The 21,509-nt window shown below is 41.8% G+C and overlaps 1 protein-coding gene across 2 annotated transcripts in view; it reads right to left on the bottom strand.

Annotated features, from left to right (window-relative positions):
• Nucleotides 1-21,509, bottom strand: part of LOC110524112 (mitochondrial inner membrane protease subunit 2) — a 148,511-nt gene that overhangs the window by 106,304 nt on the left and 20,698 nt on the right. Inside the window, exons 2-4 of one of the 2 annotated variants that reach the window (XM_036979007.1) lie at nt 14,141-14,196; nt 13,395-13,532; nt 6,319-6,425 (exon numbers count right to left, since the gene is read on the bottom strand). In XM_036979007.1, the coding sequence (XP_036834902.1) occupies nt 6,319-6,425; nt 13,395-13,529 (242 nt within the window). In that variant the 5' untranslated portion in view covers nt 13,530-13,532; nt 14,141-14,196. The remainder of the gene's footprint in view (nt 1-6,318; nt 6,426-13,394; nt 13,533-14,140; nt 14,197-21,509) is intronic. The other variant, XM_021603465.2, reaches the window with a different exon arrangement.

Raw genomic sequence — 21,509 nt, 5'->3', positions numbered from 1 at the left:
GCAAAAGGTGGCGCTACAAAGTATTAACTTTAGGGGGCTGAATAATTTTGCACGCCCAATTTTTCAGTTTTTGATTTGTTAAAAAAGTTTGAAATATCCAATAAATGTCGTTCCACTTCATGATTGTGTCCCACTTGTTGTTGATTCTTCACAAAAAAATACAGTTTTATATCTTTATGTTTGAAGCCTGAAATGTGGCAAAAGGTCGCAAAGTTCAAGGGGGCCGAATACTTTCGCAAGGCACTGTAACTGCCTGTAGCTCAGGACCTGAAACAAGAATATGCATATTCTTGATACCATTTGAAAGGAAACACTTTGAAGTTTGTGGAAATGTGAAATTAATGTAGGAGAATATAACACATTAGATCTGGTAATATAAAGAAAAACACATTATTTTTTTAAAATTGTATTATCCATCTGTGAAATGCAAGACAAAGGCCAATATATCCCTTGGGAGTCTGGGCGCAATTTACATTTTGGACACTAAATGTCAGCAGTGTATGTGCAACATTTTAGTCTGATCCAATGAACCATTGCATTACTGTTCTAAATGTTGTATCAAGTCAGCCCAAATGTGCCGAATTGGTCAATTGATACACAGCAGGGGTTCAAACTGTAGAACCCAGTTCCTACATTTGAATATAAAGTGTTTTTTATCAAAACTATGCTACATTTTATCTCTGGGACCCTCAGCCTGACAAATTAGAGCAAGATTACTGAATGTAAGTATATTATTTACCTTCAGAGGTGAATGTATCAAACCAGTTGCTGTGCAAGTTTTGTTGTTGTGCACTCTCCTCAAACAATAGCATGTTCTTATTTTACTGTAATAGCTACTGTAAATTGGACAGTGCAGTTAGATTAACAAGAATTTAAGCTTTCTGCCCATATAAGACATGTCTGTCCTGGGAAATGTTGGGAAATGGGAAATGTTCTTGTTACTTACATCGTCATGCTATTCACATTAGCGCACGTTAGCTCAACTGTCCCGCGAGGAGGGCGACACAAACCGTGCATCACTGCCTAGCTAAATAAAGGTTAAATAATTATTTATTTTTTTAATCACTATTGCATATCTACCTCAATTACCTGGTACCCATGCACATCGACTCGGTACTGGTACTCCCTGTATGTTATTTTCTACTACACTTAGGTTGGAGTCATTAAAACTAGTTTTTCAACCACTCCACAAATTTCATGTTAACAAACTATAGTTTTGGCAAGTCAGTTAGGACTTCTACTTTGTGCATGACACAAGTCATTTTTCCAACAATTGTTTACAAATAGATTATTTCACTTATAATTCACTGTACCACAATTCCAGTGGGTCAGACATTTACATACACTAATTTGACTGTGCCTTCAGCTTGGAAAATTCCAGAAAATTATGTCATGGCTTCATAGGCTTCTGATAGGCTAATTTGCATAATTTGAGTCAATTGGAGTTGTACCTGTGAATGTATTTCAAGGCCTACCTTCAAACTCAGTGCCTCTTTGCTTGACATCATGGGAAAATCAAGAAATCAGCCAAGACCTTAGAAAAAAAATTGTAGACATCCACAAGTCTGGTTCATCCTTGGGAGCAATTTCCAAACGGCTGAAGGTATGCGTTCATCTGTACAAGAAATAGTATACAAGTATAAACACCATGGGACTACGCAGCTGTCATAGCGCTCAGGAAGGAGACGCTTTCTGTCTCCTAGAAATTAATATACTTTGGTGCGAAAAGTTCAAATCAATCCAGGAACAGCAGCAAAGGACCTTGTGAAGATGCTGGAGGAAACCGGTACCAAAGTATCTACATCCACAGTAAAACAAGTCCTATATCGACATAACCTGAAAGGTCGCTCAGCAAGGCAGAAGCCACTGCTCCAAAGCCACCACAAAAAAGCTAGACTACGGTTTGGAACTGCACATGGGACAAAGCGTAATTTTTGGAGAAATGCCCTCTGGTCTAATCAAACAAAAATAGAACTGTTGGCCATAATGATCGTTATGTTTGGAGGAAAAAGGGAGAGGCTGGCAAGCCGAAGAACACCATCCCAACCGTGAACACGGGGGTCATCATCATCATGTTGTGGGGGTGCTTTGCTGCAGGAGGGACTGGTGCACTTCACAAAACAGATGGCTTCATGAGGGAGGAAAATGATGTTGATATATTCAAGCAACATCTCAAGACATCATTCGGGAAGTTAAAGCTTGGTCGCAAATGGGTCTTCCAAATGGACAATGACCCCAAGCATACTTACAGTTGTGGCAAAATGACTTAAGGACAACAAAGTCAAGGTAATGGAGTGGCCATCACAAAGCCCTGACCTCAATCCTATAGAGAATTTGTGGGCAGAACTAAAAAAAAAAGTGTGTACGAGCAAGGAGGCCTACAAACCTGACTCAGTTACACCAGCTCTGTCAGGAGGACTGGGCCAAAATTCACCCAACTTATTGTGAGAAGCTTGTGGAAGGCTACCAGAAGTTAAATTTAGTGTATGTAAACATCTGATGAAAAAAATTAAAGCTGAAATAAATCACTCTCTACTATTATTCTGACATTTCAAATTCTTAAAATAAAGTGCTGATCCTAACTGACCTAAGACAGGGAATTTTCAAATGGATTAAATGTCAGGAATTGTGAAAAACTGGAGTTCAAATGTATTTTGCTAAGGTGTATGTAAACTTCCCACTTCAACTGTATAACCATGTTATTTTACTTGTTATTTTTTTATTCGTTATGCACTGTGTATTAATTCCTCATGTCACTATTTCTATTTATTCTATTTTATCTTTAACTCTCTATTTTTGGTAATGCACGTGTAAGTAAGCATTCCATTGTTAGTCTACACTTGTCTACGAAGCACGTGACAAATTACATTCAATTTGATTTCGCAGGGCATTGAATTAATTTACTAATTCAGGTCGTTCTTGTTTACATGTTGAATGAAATGGCTGCCTCTAAGCTGGTTGGAGGAAACGCCAACCTTTATCGAACTTTTAAGATAAAATGAAACACATGTAATCAATGCAGGTGTGCGTGCTCTGAGCACCATGTGTGTGTGTGTGTGTGTGTGTGCGCACGCACAAGCTTGTGTGTGTGTTTCGCAGAGTGGGATTCTTAGCTCAAGAGGCCAATGTCTTCCTTTTAACAGAGGCCATTACCCAGCCATCACGCTGCTGAAATCACACAAATGATAGATAATAACACTATTACAGCCAGCCAGGCAGCAGACATGTCAAAACATCCCTATCTATCTGCTAGATTAGGAGACAGACTGAAGCGATCTCTTTTGGCAAAAACAAACCCTATTAACCTCCCCTGCCCTCCCCTCCTATCCCCTCCCTGGGGGCCAGAGTGTGTTCCACAGTGGCCTAATGGCTCATGGAAGGGTGGCCAAGCCAGTCAGCTCCCCTTTTCCTGTGTCCAGGAAGGAATTCCTACCTCCACAGACCGCGTTCTACTGTTGCCCGAACAACACGTCTGCAGAGGAGAGATTGTCAGCTCAGAGTATCCTAGATTAAGTATCTCAGAGGTTTTTGTTTTCCTTTTTTCCCCCAGCTCGGTCTTCTCTTTTTTTGGTAAACCCAATCCCAAAACAATGGGCTTTAGTTTCGGCTGGCTAAAACACACCTCAACAAATCCAAACTGGATTCTGTTGATGCTAAAAATGACAGAAGCTCAGTACCGTCCAAACGAACAAGAGGGGTGATGTTTCTCTCTTCCTGGCATCCACACTTCAAAGACAAGCTACGGGAAGAGAAGCAACTACAGACTTGAAGCTTTTGAAGGTTTACACAACTGCTGCTGTGCATGCCATGAATACTCACACACCCTCAACAAACGTACCACGTCAAAACTTTCAACATCTGTTTTTCTATCGTCTTGTACCAGGATGGTAAACCTAAAACCTTGTCATTAACAAAAGAACGGTGCCAGGAAAGGGGATTCATTAACCCGCTATTTATAACCCGGAGAGGAGCATTTTTCCTACTGGAGCTGCCTAAAAAAAAAAAAAATGTTTTTAATTAAATGGTCATGTTAACAAGGAGAACATAAAATCAAATCAGCTTATTAATAGCATGACAAAAACCCGATGTGGCAGATAAATTGCCATATTTGCACTCAAACACGGTGACCATTTTCCTCATCCACTACTATGGACCTGAAACGAGGAGTATTCTATCCTGTAAATAAGAAATTATTCAGAGGACCAGAATATTGCCTTGGACAATTTGCTTTTCAAATTAGAAGAGGGAATTCAGTCTGCCTTGCTGAAGCAGTAGTCCACTATCACACTTCACATGTAAATACAGTACAGGCCAGGGTGGAATTCTTTGGCAGATGAGAAATAGGCTTTTACATTTTTTCCCACCCAACAACAGTTGTTGATACAGATCTACTTGACACGTTGCCCTTCCTCATAAATGTTGCTTTAGAAGAAAAAAAACCATTTTCAAAAGCATGCAGGTTAATTGGTGTATCTATGACATATTCCTCTTAGAGAAGTGAAGCGGACTCCTGCCATACTGAGCTAAATGCTGTGTCTAGCCTATCTGTATGTCTTCCTGTGCCTACAGATTCACACCGACAGATGTGGGTGAAACACACGTCATAACTTTAAAATCTATTGGAGTGGAACGGTTGCCCTGAGACGCAGCTGTAGGCTAACTAACTATAGAGTCTGACGCCATAGAAGTCTACAGTCAGGTCTCGGGGCAAGGGTCAGTACAGAGGTCAATAATCTAAACAACACAAACAAGATGATGCACATATCTCCTACAGTACCTTACAGAGTATATCAGGGTTGGACAAGTTTAGTACCTTCCAGTTTCCCTCAGGTTTGTACTTTGTGAACATGACCCGGTATAATTTTCTCTTTACCCAGTGAGTCCACAAAATTAACAATTTCATCCTCAAGGGGAAACACAAGAGGGTTTCTCAACAACCATGACTAACTCTATCGTATACAGTGTAGTACGCCTATAGTCTGTGAAATCCCCCACACAGAAATAATTCATTCTTACAATTTAGTTTGTCAGTGTACATTAGATTAGCATTCCACGCTAGCTCTCTCACTCGCTTTCGATCACTTCCCCCTCTCCCCTTCCCTCTTTCTCCCGCCCTCACCTTCACCCCCTCCCTCCGCTCTGCTAGGAATGGTGCTTCATAAATGGCTGAACGTCCTGTTCACAAGCGCAACACGTCCCCTGCAGGGAAGGGAAGGGAGAGGCTGCCATCTTGGGGTAATTATGGAAGAGGGATTTATCCTGCCTGCCTGCCGCTGTCTGTCTGTCTGAGCCCACACAATCCACATCACATCAAACCCCACAGCAGCAAATCGTGGCATTTAATAGGATTTTCTTTGAGGTATTATTATATTTAAACAGGTAGTCAGAATACCTATTTTCTAAGGGAAACCTGCATGGATGGGTGGTTTCTGGACACCTGTGCTGAATCACAATAGTCATGTCGAACCCTATTAAACCAGTCGTGGCAAAACTTTACCCTGAGGTTGTCAAACCCAGTTTAACTAATGAACACATCAAATACATAATGCAGTAATATTCCTTGACCGTACCTCGATGTCGGCCTATTCATGACCTCTGCTCTGCTCTTCTGCATGAAACAATCATCAAACCTGAATCCCATCAAGGCAACGCAGCACAAATTCATCAGACAGCTGCGTTATCACACATTGAAGTCTCAGAAGCCATCGCAAAAACAAAGACTGAGATAAGTAGCCTGGGATAAGTGCGCCCGGGGACGTGAGCATACGAGGAGAGAAAGAGAGAGAAAATACTTTCTTTCAGGGGAGATTTTGACTTGCGTCCCAAATAACACCCTACTTCCGACATAGTGTACTGCTTTTGGCCAGAGCCCTATGGTCAAAGGTCGTGCACTATATAGGGAATATGATGCCATTTGTGACTGAGTCTTTTTCATTAGCAGCCAGGGCCACATTTGGCTTCCCACGGTGCTTCAGAACAAAGAGTATGTCTGAAAGCAGGGAGCCTTCGCGTGGCTGTGTGGCGCTCTAATTGCTCTCTCTCTCTCTCGCTCCCCCTCTCCCTCCCTCTCTTGTGGAGCCAACAGTGTCAACAGGTCCTCCATTTTAAAAACAGCACAGGGGAGTTATAGGGGAGCAGAGCGTCACTGCTCAGCCAGCCATTGGCAGAGGGGCCTACTCCAGAGGTGGAGGGAGAGAAAGGGCGAGGATGTGTCTCCAAATCCACTTGATCTTAGCAACTAACAAGGTCCCAGCATGTCTGACAGCAAACAAAACAAACAAGAGTTGATGTAAACGTGGTTGAAACTTGGTTACTTACAGGACTGATACAATGTCTCCTCGACGTACTTGGTAGTTCCTCACACTCCAGCGGTTCAGGAGCACCACGTCAGAACCTGTCACATTCCCCTCAGGATTCAGGGAAGGCTGAGACGACAACACACATGCACACAAAACACAAAAAGAGGCGAGTCAGTCACATCGGAAAGAAACAAGGAACAGGGGAAACGAGCAACATTGTCATCGGTGGCCTGGAAAGAAGAAAGAGCAGCAAGGGCCAAGCAGAGGGCAACCAGGGAACAGAAGACAGACTGAATGACATATTCCTCTTAGAGAAGTGAAGCGGACTCCTGCCATACTGAGCTAAATGCTGTGTCTAGCCTACCAAATCAAAGTTGATTTGTCACGTGCGCTGAATAAAACAGTGAAACGCTTACTTACAGGCACTAACCAACAGTGCAAAAAAAGGTACTAGGTGAACAATAGGTAAGTAGAGAAGTAAAACAACAGTAAAAAGACAGTGAAAAATAACAGTAGCGAGTCTATATACAGGCACCGGTTAGTCGGGCTGATTGAGGTAGTATGTACATGTAGATATGGTTAAAAAGTGACTATGCATAAACACTGCTCAAAAAAATAAAGGGAACACTAAAATAACCCATCCTAGATCTGAATGAATTAAATATTCTTATTAAATACTTTTTTCTTTACATAGTTGAATGTGCTGACAAAATCACACAAAAATGATCTCTGGAAATCAAATTTATCAACCCATGGAGGTCTGGATTTGGAGTCACACTCAAAATTAAAGTGGAAAACCACACTACAGGCTGATCCAACTTTGGACTTAAAACAAGTCAAAATGAGGCTCAGTAGTGTGTGTGGCCTCCACGTGCCTGTATGACCTCCCTACAACGCCTGGGCATGCTCCTGATGAGGTGGCGGATGGTCTCCTGAGGGATCTCCTCCCAGACCTGGACTAAAGCATCCGCCAACTCCTGGACAGTCTGTGGCGTTGGTGGATGGAGCGAGACATGATGTCCCAGATGTGCTCAATTGGATTCAGGTCTGGGGAACGGGCGGGCCAGTCCATAGCATCAATGCCTTCCTCTTGCAGGAACTGCTGACACACTCCAGCCACATGAGGTCTAGCATTGTCTTGCATTAGGAGGAACCCAGGGCCAACCACACCAGCATATGGTCTCACAAGGGGTCTGAGGATCTCATCTCGGTACCTAATGGAGGTCAGGCTACCTCTGGCAAGCACATGGAGCCAAAGAAATGTCACCCCACACCATGACTGACCCACCGCCAAACCGGTCATGCTGGAGGATGTTGCAGGCAGCAGAACGTTCTCCACGGCGTCTCCAGACTGTCACGTCTGTCACATGTGCTCAGTGTGAACCTGCTTTCATCTGTGAAGAGCACAGGGCGCCAGTGGCGAATTTGCCAATCTTGGTGTTCTCTGGCAAATGCCAAACGTCCTGCACGGTGTTGGGCTGTAAGCACAACCCCCACCTGTGGACGTCGGGCCCTCATACCACCCTCATGGAGTCTGTTTCTGACCATTTGAGCAGACACATGCACATTTGTGGCCTGCTGGAGGTCATTTTGCAGGGCTCTGGCAGTGCTCCTCCTTCTCCTCCTTGCACAAAGGAGGAGGTAGCGGTCCTGCTGCTGGGTTGTTGCCCTCTACGGCCTCCTCCATGTCTCATGATGTACTGGCCTGTCTCCTGGTAGCGCCTCCATGCTCTGGACACTACGCTGACAGACACAGCAACCTTCTTGCCACATCTCGCATCCTCGTACCATCCTGGATGAGCTGCACTACCTGAGCCACTTGTGTGGGTTGTAGACTCCGTCTCATGCTACCACTAGAGTGAAAGCACCGCCAGCATTCAAAAGTGACCAAAACATCAGCCAGGAAGCATAGGAACTGAGAAGTGGTCTTGCTAAATGCCTATAATTTGTAGGCCTCCTTGCTCACACATACTTTTTCAGTTCTGCTCACAAATGTTCCATAGGATTGAGGTCAGGGCTTTGTGATGGCCACTCCAAAACCTTGACTTTGATGTCCTTAAGCCATTTTGCCACAATTTTGGAAGTATGCTTGGTGTCATTGTCCATTTGGAAGACCCATTTGCGACCAACTTCCTGACTGATGTCTTGAGGTGTTGCTTCAATATCTCCACATAATTTTCCTACCTCATGATTCCATCTATTTTGTGAAGTGCACCAGTCCCTCCTGCAGCAAAGCACCCCCACAACATTATGCTGCCACCCCCGTGCTTAATGGATGGGATGGAGTTCTTCAACATAACAATGGTTATTATGGCTAAACAGTTCTATTTTTGTTTCATCAGACCAGAGGATATTTCTCCAAAGTACGATCTTTGTCCCCATGTGCAGTTGCAAACTGTAGTCTGGCTTTTTTTGTGGCGGTTTTGGAGCAGTGGCTTCTGCCTTGCTGAGCGGCCTTTCAGGTTGTCGATATAGGACTCGTTTAACTGTGGATATAGATACTTTTGTACCAGTTTCCTCCAGCATCTTCACAGGGTCTTTGCTGTTGTTCTGGGATTGATTTGCACTTTTCGCACCAAAGTACATTCATCTCTAGGAGACAGAACAGTTGGAAAAATTACTTGTGTCATGCACAAAGCAGATGTCCTAACCGACTTGCAAAAACTATAGTTTGTTAACAAGAAATTTGTGGACTGGTTGAAAAACAAGTTTTAATGACTCCTACCTAAAGTGTATGTAAACTTCCGACGTCAACTGTATGCACATGAACGTATAGTTAAAGTGACTATGCATATATGATAAACAGAGAGTAGCAGCAGCGTAAAATAGTGGTTGGTGGAGGCACACAATGCAAATAGTCTGGGTAGCCATTTGACTACCTGTTCAGGAATCTTATGGCTTTGGGGTAAAAACTGTCCTAGACTTGGCACTACTGTACCGCTTGCCATGCGGTCATAGAGAGAACAGCCTGTCTTTTTAGGGCCTTCCTCTGACACCGCCTGGTGTAGAGGTCCTGGATGGCAGGCTGCTTTGCCCCAGTGAAGAATTGGGCCAAATGCACTACCCTCTGTAGTGCCTTGCGGTCAGAGGCCGAGCAATTGCCGTACCAGGCAGTGATGCAACCATGCTCTTGATGTTGCAGCTGTAGAACCATTTGAGGATCTCAGGACCCATGTCAAATCTTTTTAGTTTCCTGAGGGGGAATAGGCTTAGTCGTGCCCTCTTCACGACTGTCTTGGTGTGTTTGGACCATTCTAGTTTATTGTTGATGTGGACACCAAGGAACTTGAAGCTCTCAACTTGCTCCACTACAGTCCCGTCGATGAGAATGGGGGCGTGCTCGTCCTCCTTTTCCTGTAGTCCACAATCATCTCCTTAGTCATGGTTACTTTGAGGGATAGGTTGTTATTCTGGCACCACCCGGCCAGGTCCCTGGCCTCCTCCCTGTAGTCTCATCATTGTCGGTGGTCAGGCCTACCACTGTTGTGTTGTCTGCAAACTTGATGAAGGTGTTGGAGTCGTGCCTGGCCATGCAGTCGTGGGTGAACAGGGAGTACAGGAGGGGACTGAGCATACATCCCTGGAGGGGCTCCAGTGTTGAGGATCAGCGTGGCAGATGGGTTGCTACCTACCCTCACCACCTTGGGGCGGCCCATCAGGAAGTACAGGATCCAGTTGCAGAGGGAGGTATTTAGTCCCAGGATCCTTAGCTTAGTGATGAGCTTTGAGGGTAATATGGTGTTAAACGCTGAGCTGTAGTCAATGAATAGCATTCTCACATAGGTGTTCCTTTTGTCCAGGTGGGAAAGGGCAGTGTGGAGCACAATAGAGATTGCATCATCTGTGGATCTGTTTGTGAGGTATGCAAATTGGAGTGGGTCTAGGGTTTCTGGGATAATGGTGTTGATGTGAGCCCTTACCAGCCTTTCAAAACACTTCATGGCTACGGACCTGAGTGCTAAGTCTGTAGTCATTTAGGCAGGTTGCCTTCGTGTTCTTGGGCACAGGGACTATGGTGGTCTGCTTGAAACATGTTGGTATTTCAGACTCAATCAGGGACATGTTGAAAACGTCAGTGAAGACACCTGCCAGGTGGTCAGCACATGCCAGGAGCACACGTCCTGGAAATCCGTCTGGCCCCGCAGCCTTGTGAATGTTGACCTGTTTAAAGGTCTTACTCACGTCGGCTATGGAGAGCGTGATTACACAGTCGACCAGGAACAGCTGATGCTCTCATGCATGCTTCAGTGTTGCTTGCCTCGAAGCAAGAATAGGAGTGATTTAGCTCGTCTGGTAGGCTCGTGTCACTGGGCAGCTCGTGGATGTGCTTCCCTATGTAGTCTGTAATAGTTTGCAAGCCCTGTGACATAAGACGAGCATCGGAGCCGGTGTAGTACGATTCAATCTTAGCCCTGTATTGACGCTTTGCCTGTTTGATGGTTCGTTGGAGGGCATAGCGGGATTTCTTATAAGCTTCCGGGTTACAGTCCCGCACCTTGAAAGCAGCAGCTCTATCCTTTAGCTCAGTGCGAATGTTGCCTGTAATCCATGGCTTCTTTTTGGGGTATGTACATACAGTCACTGTGGGGACGATGTCCTCGATGCACTTATTGATATTGCCAGTGACTGATGTGGTGTACTCCTCAATGCCATCGGGAGAATCCCGGAACATGTTCCAGTCTGATAGCAAAACAGTCCTGTAGTTTAGCATCTGCTTCAACTGACCACTTTTTTTTATTGATTGAGTCACTGGTGCTTCCTGCTTTAATTTTTGCTTGTAAGCAGGAATCAGGAGGATAGAATTATGGTCGGATTTACCAAACGGAGGGTGAGGGAGAGCTTTGTACGCGTCTCTGTGTGTGGAGTACAGGTGATCTAGAATTGTTCTCTCTCTGGTTGGACATTTAACATGTTGATAGAAATTAGGTAGAACTGATTTAAGTTTCCCTGCATTAAAGTATCCGGCTACTACGAGCGCCGCCTCTGGGTGAGCGGTTTCTTGTTTGCTTATTTCCTTATACAGCTGACTGAGAAAAAGCTGACTGAGAAAAAGCTGACTGAGAAAAAGCTGACTGAGAAAAAGCTGACTGAGAAAAAATCTTGGTCTAATCCGAGGTGAGTGATCGCTGTCCTGACATCCAGAAGCTCTTTTTTGCCATAAGATACAGTTGCAGAAACATTTTGTACAAAATAAGCTACAAATAATGCAACAAAAAAAACACATAATAGCACAATAAGTTGGGCGCCTGTTAAACTGCAGCCATTTCTTCCGGCACCATTTTATATATATATATATCTGTATGTCTTCCCGTGCCTACAGATTCACACCGACAGATGTGGGTGAAACATACGTCATAATATTAAAATCTATTGGAGTGGAACGGTTGCCCTGAGATGTGGCTGTAGACTAATTAACTATAAAGTCTGACGCCATAGAAGTCTACAGTCATGTCTCGGGGCAAGGGTCAGTACAGAGGTCAATAATCTAAACAACAACACAAACAAGATGATGCACATATCTCCTACAGTACCTTACAGAGTACATCAGGGTTGGACAAGTTTAGTACCTTCCAGTTTCCCTCAGGTTTGTACCTTGTGAACATGACCCAGTATAATTTTCTCTTTACCCAGTGAGTCCACAAAATTAACAATTTCACCCTCAATGGGAAACACAAGAGGGTTTCTCAACAACCATGACTAACTCTATTGTATACAGTGTAGTATGCCTATAGTCTGTGAAATCCCCCCCCCCCCCCCCCACCCACAGAAATAATTCATTCTTACAACTTAGTTTCTGTCACTTTATCGAAGAGCTAGTGTGTGACGAAGCCCCACTCCAAGCAGCGGGTGACATGACACAGGAAGAATGATTCATTAAACAGGATGTGCACAGGCCATTTCACGCTTGCCGGGGTAATTGACAGAATATCTCTTATCCGTCTGCTGAAAATAAATATCCCATACGAGTGCTGCCAGCCGCAGAATGTATCTGTTACAGTTGGATACGTTATCATTTTCACTTTCAGTCATATTTTACCATATTACATGCTGTATTGTTTCAAAGACGTTTATCTTGCTAGCTTGAAAGCACCCTAGAATTAATAAAAACCTGAGAAAAAAACAACAACACAGGAGACAAGGAAAGTTAGATCAAATAAGATTGTCTGGTCAACAATTCAATCTTGTGAGCACTGCAGCCTTAGGCAAGACAACGCAGGGGTTTTGAAAGGATTCTTGTTTAAACTATCACGGTCTTGTAGGAGGAGAGGCAAAGTGAGGCAACGGCCTGTCTACACAACTAGAACCTGGCGAAATCCTAACAACTCCAACAATGTAAACAGCCTTCAGTATCTGAACGTATTGACTTACTAATTAGAAGTATGGGAGGAGAGGAGGGAGATCAATAACGATCTTCTTCAGACAAACATTTGTTGTTACATTTCTTTCCTTCTTACTTACTTAGAAAACCATGCAAATATACTTGGATTCTAATTACGTCACATGGGATGGTACAAACGAAACTATATCACGCTGTATAGATTCTCTTGTCAACCATTCACAAGAAGCTAAACTGCCATCCAACACTGTCAACAGGGAGGACAAGCCCCAGCCAATGACGCGATACCAATGGGTCTCAGCTGCCCGACTGACTTACCTCGATGCCTACATAGCTACAGATGTATGCCTGATTAACTCTGTTTGACATCAGAATGAAAGATGAACGTGCATTGAGCATAGAGGTTTAAAACAAGTGTTTATGTGCGTTTTCGTAACGTGAGCAAAGACGTGAGATGCATTTGATGTATTTCATCACGACCAAGTGTCAACCCAGGCCATGAAGTATGACTTCTGTTGTATTGTATGGCTTCTGAATCCGAGCACGGCTAAATGTCTTCTGTGGTATTGGTATTTGAATTGTGGGTTGAGGTAAGGCCAATTCATTCCATTCAATAGAACCTCTCCCTCTCTTTACTGCATGATACAGTAGATACCGAGATGCAATCAACTCTGTTACAAAAGGAAAGTGGGGCTTTGAAAAAAGTACAAACAAGATCAGTAGGAATTGATGGAGAAAGCAGAGAGCGTGTGTCTCACCTGCATTGAGGCTCCTTCTACTCGTGCTACATAGGCAAAGCGGTCCAGAACAGTGACAGTTACGGGCACTGCCACGAAGAAGCCGCTCACAAACGCCCTGATATACCTGCGCCCAGCCCCGGCCTGCTGAGCCATCACCTAGGGACAGAAGAACACAGTTCAGCCATCATAATTGGAACACAGCCATAAGAACTCAGCATGCAACAGCAAATGGAGAATCAGATAGTAGGCAGTTTGTATTGGCAAGAACAGGATGTAATTTCAGTCATTTCTCACTCAAAGAGAGAACACATATTGCATGCAGGCATTTCTCATCCTTCTCTGCCCTCTGTTCTCAAAAACGACAGCAGGACAGCAAGACAAGTGTGAAATAACAGAGTGACAGACCAAAGACCCTAGGACAGGCTAATGCATCAGCGGCTTTAAATAACACAGCCACCAGGCAGATACTCAAACTTTGTTGTTACTGATTGTGATCGTGAGATGCTTCAAAAAGTTTATGCTTCAGAGGTGCATCAAATATTCCTTGGTGGTACTGTAGCATGTCCTTACCTATCCTTAGTGTTGCACGTTATACCGAAACTTCGGTACTTTTGATACTAGAACATGAATAACGTCCCGGGTACTAATATATATATATAATTTTTTTACTTTCTGTATTTCTGTTAATGTGTCTCACGAATCAAGCCTGTCTGTCAGCGCAGCCGATCCCTTACTATAGCGTGCACCGTACCTGCTCCACTTACCCATTGCAAGCCTGCACTGGGAGTCTGGGCTGCGTCATGTTAGCTCCCCACTCATGCTGCACAGAAGATAACACATTTGAATCCGACACGGCATGAAGAAATTTTAAAACTGTTAATTACTGTTCGCAAAACAATGTCCATATAAGCTAGAAGACTTGCACAATGCAAAAAGATACCGGTAGCTTCCAACTTTGCAGGCTAACTTTTGTTGCTAGCTGACAGCTAAAGCTAACATCAACTCAATACTCTAGTACTTTATTTATGGTAATATGCAAACCATTACGCAAAATATGCTGATTGACACAAAAAACTAAATTAATTCCCACATCTCTCCCAAAGATGATCTATTGTGTCATCGAATTGATTGTGCTCCGACGGGCCGCCCCCTCTTCTCCCGTGAATGATGTCATTACTGCTTAAAGACACATTCTTGTAAAAATAAGCTACTTCTATGCAAATGTTGTTGATAAGCACAATAAAAAAATTATTAAAAATAAGTCCGAAATGGAATGGAAACTGATTGTTTGTCATCTGTAGCCCCATGCAATCAGCCAAAAGAAGCTCAATAACTCAATGCACGCACACTCCTATTGAATATGAATTCACCTGTATTGTGAATAGGTCTAAGCTACATCTTGATTTACCAAGTTTATCAACAGAGATTTACCTTTCAAATAAATTATTACCATTATGTTGTCATGTAGTTGGTTAAAAATAAAGTCAAGTTGATTGTATAATTTATTAATTAATGCATACACGGCTGTCTCTGAAAAATATTGACATAAAAAATGATAATGTAATGATATTGAACTGAGATATTCTTAGTCTGGCAGTGGCAAATATATATAAAAAAAATATAGATATTTGGCACATGAGACACCTGTCTGATTGGACTAATCCATTGCGGAGGCCACAGGGATGGCACACCAGTATCACCAGTAGTACATTTAGTGTTAATTACCATCATTTGTAATCTACAATGTTTGTTTGGTTATGGCCATTTATGTTAATGCATTCAATATATTTTTATTACAGTCTTACCGTTCACATTGAAGGAGCGGACACGTTTGCAGAGCGCACAACCTAAGTTTGGTTTATCTCATTCCATTTATGAATAAGGACATGGGGTACCTGATTACGCATAGAACTAGGTCTAGGCTACCTGGCCTGTGCGCAAATGTAGGCTCATGAATGTTCCCATTTGGGGATTTGATAGTATTTCTGATTGTCTTAAAATCAGCATCACTGTGGAGCTTATCAAAGTCATTCTTTCTTCGACCTCAAAAAGCAAAGTAAACAAAGTCTGTTTTTACATCCATTGAGAATGACAATAGCTCCTTAACGTAGCCTATTTGAAAAGTCTTTCCAGCTCTCTCCCTTTCAATAACCGCTCAGCATGAAAGTGGAAAACATGTCATGCTCTGATCTGGTGGAAAAAAGGCCTACCTGATTACCTCTCATCCCTTGCGCAAATAGCTTACAGCTGTGTCTGTCTGTCCAGAGCTCACTGGCACAGAAACTCTTGAGGGCCCAGAATATTTTATACAATGTTGCAAGTTTGCTAGTACCAGCATCAAGCTGGACCCAAGTTAATAGTTGATACAATGTTAAGTTCCTTGCAGATAGGCCATGCGATGTATAGGATATTTATTTTTAAAAATATGGTTATTTTCTACCTGTGGGCTAAAATATAATTATTTGTTAGCTTTATGTAGGCTATTTTTACATATTGGCAAAGGCAATAGAAGTTACAAATCTAAAAGTATAATTGTCAATTAGATAGAATTTTTATTAACCACTTAGAGACTTTATTATAAATTAAATTAACCTGTTCCACAAAATGTGCGTATGAAAATCATAACTGGCATGCAGATCGGTAGAAATAAATGGTACAATTACTTGGCACTCCAAATGGAAAAGGTTGCCGAAAGCTGGTGTAGCCTATTACCGGAAACTTCAGGAGCATAAAGGCAGAATCAGGGATTGCCAGCAGCAGCAGGCAGCGAAAGGAGGGGGGTCGGGTAGGGATCCGTATTTTCCTTCTTCTGGTTAAGATATATTAATCTCTGGCTCACTCTTTAGTAATTTGTAGGCAAAGTAGCCTATATATTGTTGATGATTTCAGTCTCGATATGGAAAAATACACTAAATCTGGTATCGGTTTTGTAATCAAAATGCTGGTATCATGACAACACTAGTGGCTATTGCTTTGAAACAATAACAACCCTCCGTGCAAATATTGTTTTCCAATGGCTGGCAAATATTGTCAACAATATTGTTTCAACTTCCTGCATTAGTGTTGCATCAACCTTTTGTGCAAAAAGTTGCCTAAACAGTGTTAATGAACGCGACTGAGTTAGAAGTAAAAGAAGTAGAAAAGTAGACCCGGACAGAACAAGATCCGCCCAAGGACACAACCGCCTAGCCAATTAAGGCCAACCTGCATCACACATCCTCTCAGCCTCTGGCCCCATGACTGCTCTGCTCCAGCCCGAGTCAACCTGCTGTAATGAAGCTAATTAAAGCTATGCAGAAATCTCTACGCCATTCCCTGGTTGCTAAAATTCTAATTGTTCACTTAATTTCAGTTTCTGACAAAACAAGAAACTATGGTGTAGAGAATCATTGTACCATCTAAACTGCTGTGAAATATATTTCCCATAACCAAAACTATTGTATTTTCAGCTGTTTGAAGCTGGTGTACAACACCAAAAGTTTAAGACGCAAAAATGAAACTTAAGAATGAAAGCATAGAAATAGCGTACATAAAACAGATCTACAGCTTCTTAGACTTGCTGTCAATGGGAATGACAGATCTGTAACTCATTTTCTATGTGAATTTCGTCAGGTCGCCCAAAAAGTCACATATTACAGCTTTAAAAAGGCCAAGCACATAGCAGGTGGAGTCAACCTGTACCCATAGCACTCACAAAGGGTTGAGGAAACACACACAAAACCCACTTGGCACACATTGGTTAAATCAACGTTGTTTCAACGTAATTTGGAAATATATGTGGAAAATAAGTAATCCATTTTACAAAACTGTTTTGTGAAATTTCAACCACAGGAGTTTGACATCATGTTAACCAATTTTCAACAGACAAACCTTACATAAAATATGATATAGACAGTCCCTATCGGCCTAGGATTCCAACTTTTGGTTGATTTTAAATGGAATTTAAAAGTTAATACCAAATATGTTGGATTCACATCTCCATCTCAAACAAAAATCTAAGTTAAAGAATAGGACTGTATTTAATGTGCATTTAAAGTTTGATTTGATTCATTCACATTCTTTAACTTAGATGCTTGGTTGAAATAGAGACGTGAATCCAACATGTGAATTATTAATTTGTAGACAAACTGAATTATAGCCAGACTCAGTGGCACAGAAAGAACTATCCAAGCAGAAGATACATCTCCTTCAAACATTGATATTTTGTTGCGTTGACAACCAATATCCCTTTTACAATACAATCAAAATGTTCGATTCAATTCTCCATCTCATTCAAAAATAAAAAGTTAAAGAATGTGATTAAGCCTGTGGCTCAGACAGAACTATCCAGGCAGTAGATCCATCTCCTTTAAAATGTTGATATTTGGTTGAGTTGTCAACCAAATACAACCAAACTCAATATTACCTTTGTAATACAGTAAATAGTCTACAATAAACAATAATACAAAATTAAAAACACCCAAAACCACTCATTCCTTTCATTTACAATATTTTTGCGAACAAATGTTTCATTTTGGCGTTATAATAAACATGGAATATTGTTCCGAATATCTGTTGTAGCTTAAGACATCTACAAACCCACAATGCAATGCTCTCTCTATTGGCTGGCTAGCTAGCAAATGTAGGTATACACAATAATACCAAAGACAACATCAGCAAGTAACGTCACTCAGAGATGCACAAAAACAATATAACATTCAAAAATGGGTGAGCCTTTCCTTTAAGGCTATCTTACAAACTAATGTCACAGTATTTATTTGACCTTAAAATGAATAACACATCATGGCCACATTGAGGTTACTGTAACAAATGTATTCTTATGTAATCATAGAAAGCATGCATGTTCAAGATAACATGCAATGGTCGCAGGTCTGTGGAATTGTTCACAAATGCTGTAATAATCTGCAGAGGCATTGACCACTTGCACCATGTACTTTAATGTAATCTCAACTGCAATCCAGGTCATTTGGTTGTGCTATTAGCTGAAGCACAGTGATAACGCAATTAAATTGGTGTACAAATAAAAACGGTATCTGACATTGTTTTCCCATTTGAACTTGTGTGCTTTTAGACAGTTAATCGCACAGTGATAACTCATTTACAGTTGAGTAGGAAGTTTACATACACCTTAGCCAAATACATTTAAACTCAGTGTTTCACAATTTCACATTTAATCCTAGTAAAAATTCCCTGTCTTAGGTCACTTAGGATCGCCACTTTATTTTAAGAATGTGAAATGTCTGAATAATAGTAGAGAGAATCATTCATTTCAGCTTTTTTTTCCCCCATCATATTCACAGTGGGTCAGAAGTTTACATACACTCAATTAGTTTTGGGTAACCTTCCACAAGCTTCCCACAAGAAGTTGGGGAATTTTGGCCCATTCCTCCTGACAGAGTTGGTGTAACTGAGTCAGGTTTGTAGGCCTCCTTGCATGCACACGCTTTTTCAGTTCTGCCCACACATTTTCTATGGGATTGAGGTCAGGGCTTTGTGATGGCCACTCCAATACCTTGACTTTGTTGTCCTTAAGCCATTTTGCCTCAACTTTGGAAGTATGCTTGGGTTGTTTGCAAGCCTCCCCCTGTTTCCTCCAAACATAACAATGGTCATTATGACTAAACAGTTCTATATTTGTTTCATCAGACCAGAGGACATTTCTCCAAAAAGTACAATCTTTGTCCCCATGTGCAGTTGCAAACTGTAATCTGGCCTTTTTATGGAGGTTTTGGAGCAGTGGCTTCTGCCTTGCTGAGTGGCCTTTCAGGTTATGTCGATATAGGACTCGTTTTACTGTGGCTATAGATACTTTTGTATCTTCACAAGGTCTTTTGCTGTTGTTCTGGGATTGATTTACACCTTTTGCACCAGAGTACATTCATCTCTAGGAGACAGAACACGTCTCCTTTCTGAGTGGTATGAAGGCTGCGTGGTCCCATGGTGTTTGTACTTGCGTACTATTGTTTGTACAGATGAATGTGGTACCTTTAGGCGTTTGAAAATTGCTCCCAAGGATGAACCAGACTTGTGGAGGTCTACAATTATTTTTCTGAGGTCTTGGCTGATTTCTTTTGATTTTCCAATGATGTCAAGCAAAGAAGCACAGAGGTTGAAGGTTGGTCTTGAAATACATCCACAGGTACACCTCCAATTGACTCAAATGATGTCAATTAGCCTATCAGAAGCTTCTAAAGCCATGACATCCTTTTCTGGAATTTCCCAAGCTGTTTAAAGGCACAGTCAACTTAGTGTATGTAAACTTCTGACCCACTGGAATTGTGATATGGTGAATTATGAAATAATCTGTCTGCAAATAATGTTTTGAAAAATTACTTGTGTCAATCACAAAGTAGATGTCCTAACCGACTTTCCAGAACTATAGTTTAACAAGAATATGTATGGAGTGGTTGAAAAACAAGTTTTAATGACGCCAACCTAAGTGTATGTGAACTTCTGACTTCAACTGTAGGTGACATCTAAACCAAAAAATCAGACATTGATTTTCTATTGGAATTTGGTTGTACTTTTAGATGGTTGAAAGCATAGTGATAACACATTTTGAATTCAACAACATTTTGGCAGTTTTTTTGACTAGGTGAAAATAGGTTGTAATCTCATTGATCAACCAAATATCAAAATGAAATTTTAAATTGGTCACACACACATGGTTAGCAGAAGTTATTGCGAGTGTGACAAAAGATTTGTGCTTCTAGTTCCGACGTGCAGCAATATCTATCAAGTAATATCTAACAATTCCACAACAAATACCTAATACACACAAATCTAAGTAAGGAATGGAATAAGAATCTATAAATATATGGACGATATATGGATGAGCAAAAAAAGTACGCAATTCCCACAATGAAATGACGTTGGGTGCCCAGTGGGTGTGTAGCCTACACACATTATGTAGCCTGCCCACATAGCCCTACAGCATCTACCCTTAACAAATGAACGATTTCCGCGCCCCTGTATATTTTTTTTTTACGTCCTATTAAACACAGTAATCTATTTTCCGAACCCACCATAGGATATTGTAAGACATCAGTTACCATGTGCTAGAGGGAGAGGCACTCCAGCATGGTTGGCAGAAAATCCATTGTAGCATAACAATCCATCCTGACATGAACATATTGCCATTCCTGCACATTAATAGAGTACATAATCCATATCAAAACAAATTGAATCGCATAAGGCCTACAGAGCGCTTCAGTGAGGTGTGAGGGTGGCACAGAGCAGCTGTGCTGCATTAGGCCGGCTTTCCTCCTGTGCTGACTTCTTGCAGAGTTGTGTTCATGGTAACTGACAGCCTTTCATTGATTCATATCAATCTCTAGCCAATAGGGCTGGGAATTGCCAGGGACCTCATGATACTATCACGATTCTTAGGTGCCAATGCAATATGTATTGCAATTCTCACGATTCTATATGTATTGTGATTCGATAATGTGATTTAATTTGCAATTTGATGTTCCAAATACAGTTGAAGTCAGAAGTTTACATACACCTTAGCCAAATACATTTAAACTAAGTTTTTCACAATTCCTGACATTTAATCCTAGTAAAACTTACCTGTCTTAGGTCAGTTAGGATCACCACTTTTTTAAACAATGTGAAATGTCAGAATAATAGTAGAGAGAATGATTTATTTCAGCTTTTATTTCTTCCATCACATTTCCAGTGTGTCAGAAGTTTACATACACTCAATTAGTATGTGGTAGCATTGCCCTGAAATTGTTTAACTTGGGTCAAACATTTTGAAAAGCCTTCCACAAGCTTCCTACAATAAGTTGGGTGAATTTTGGCCCATTCCTCCAGACAGAGCTGGTGTAACTGAGTCAGGTTTGTAGGCCTCCTTGGTCGCACACGCTTTTTCAGTTCTGTCCACACATTTTCTATAGGATGAGGTCAGGGATTTGTGATGGGCACTCCAATACCTTGACTTTGTTGTCCTTAAGCCATTTTGTCACAACTTTGGAAGTATGCTTGAGGTCATTGGCCATTTGGAAGACCCATTTGCGACCAAGCTTTAACTTCCTGACTGATGTCTTGAGGTGTTGCTTCAATATATCCACATCATTTTCCTACCTCATGATGCCATCTATTTTATGAAGTGCACCAGTCCCTCCTGCA

This window comes from Oncorhynchus mykiss, chromosome 1 (assembly GCF_013265735.2).
Source record: "Oncorhynchus mykiss isolate Arlee chromosome 1, USDA_OmykA_1.1, whole genome shotgun sequence".
In the NCBI taxonomy this organism is placed as follows: Eukaryota; Metazoa; Chordata; class Actinopteri; order Salmoniformes; family Salmonidae; genus Oncorhynchus; species Oncorhynchus mykiss.
The sequence above is the reverse complement of the archived record's forward strand: the minus strand, read 5'-3'. Positions and strand labels throughout refer to the sequence as shown.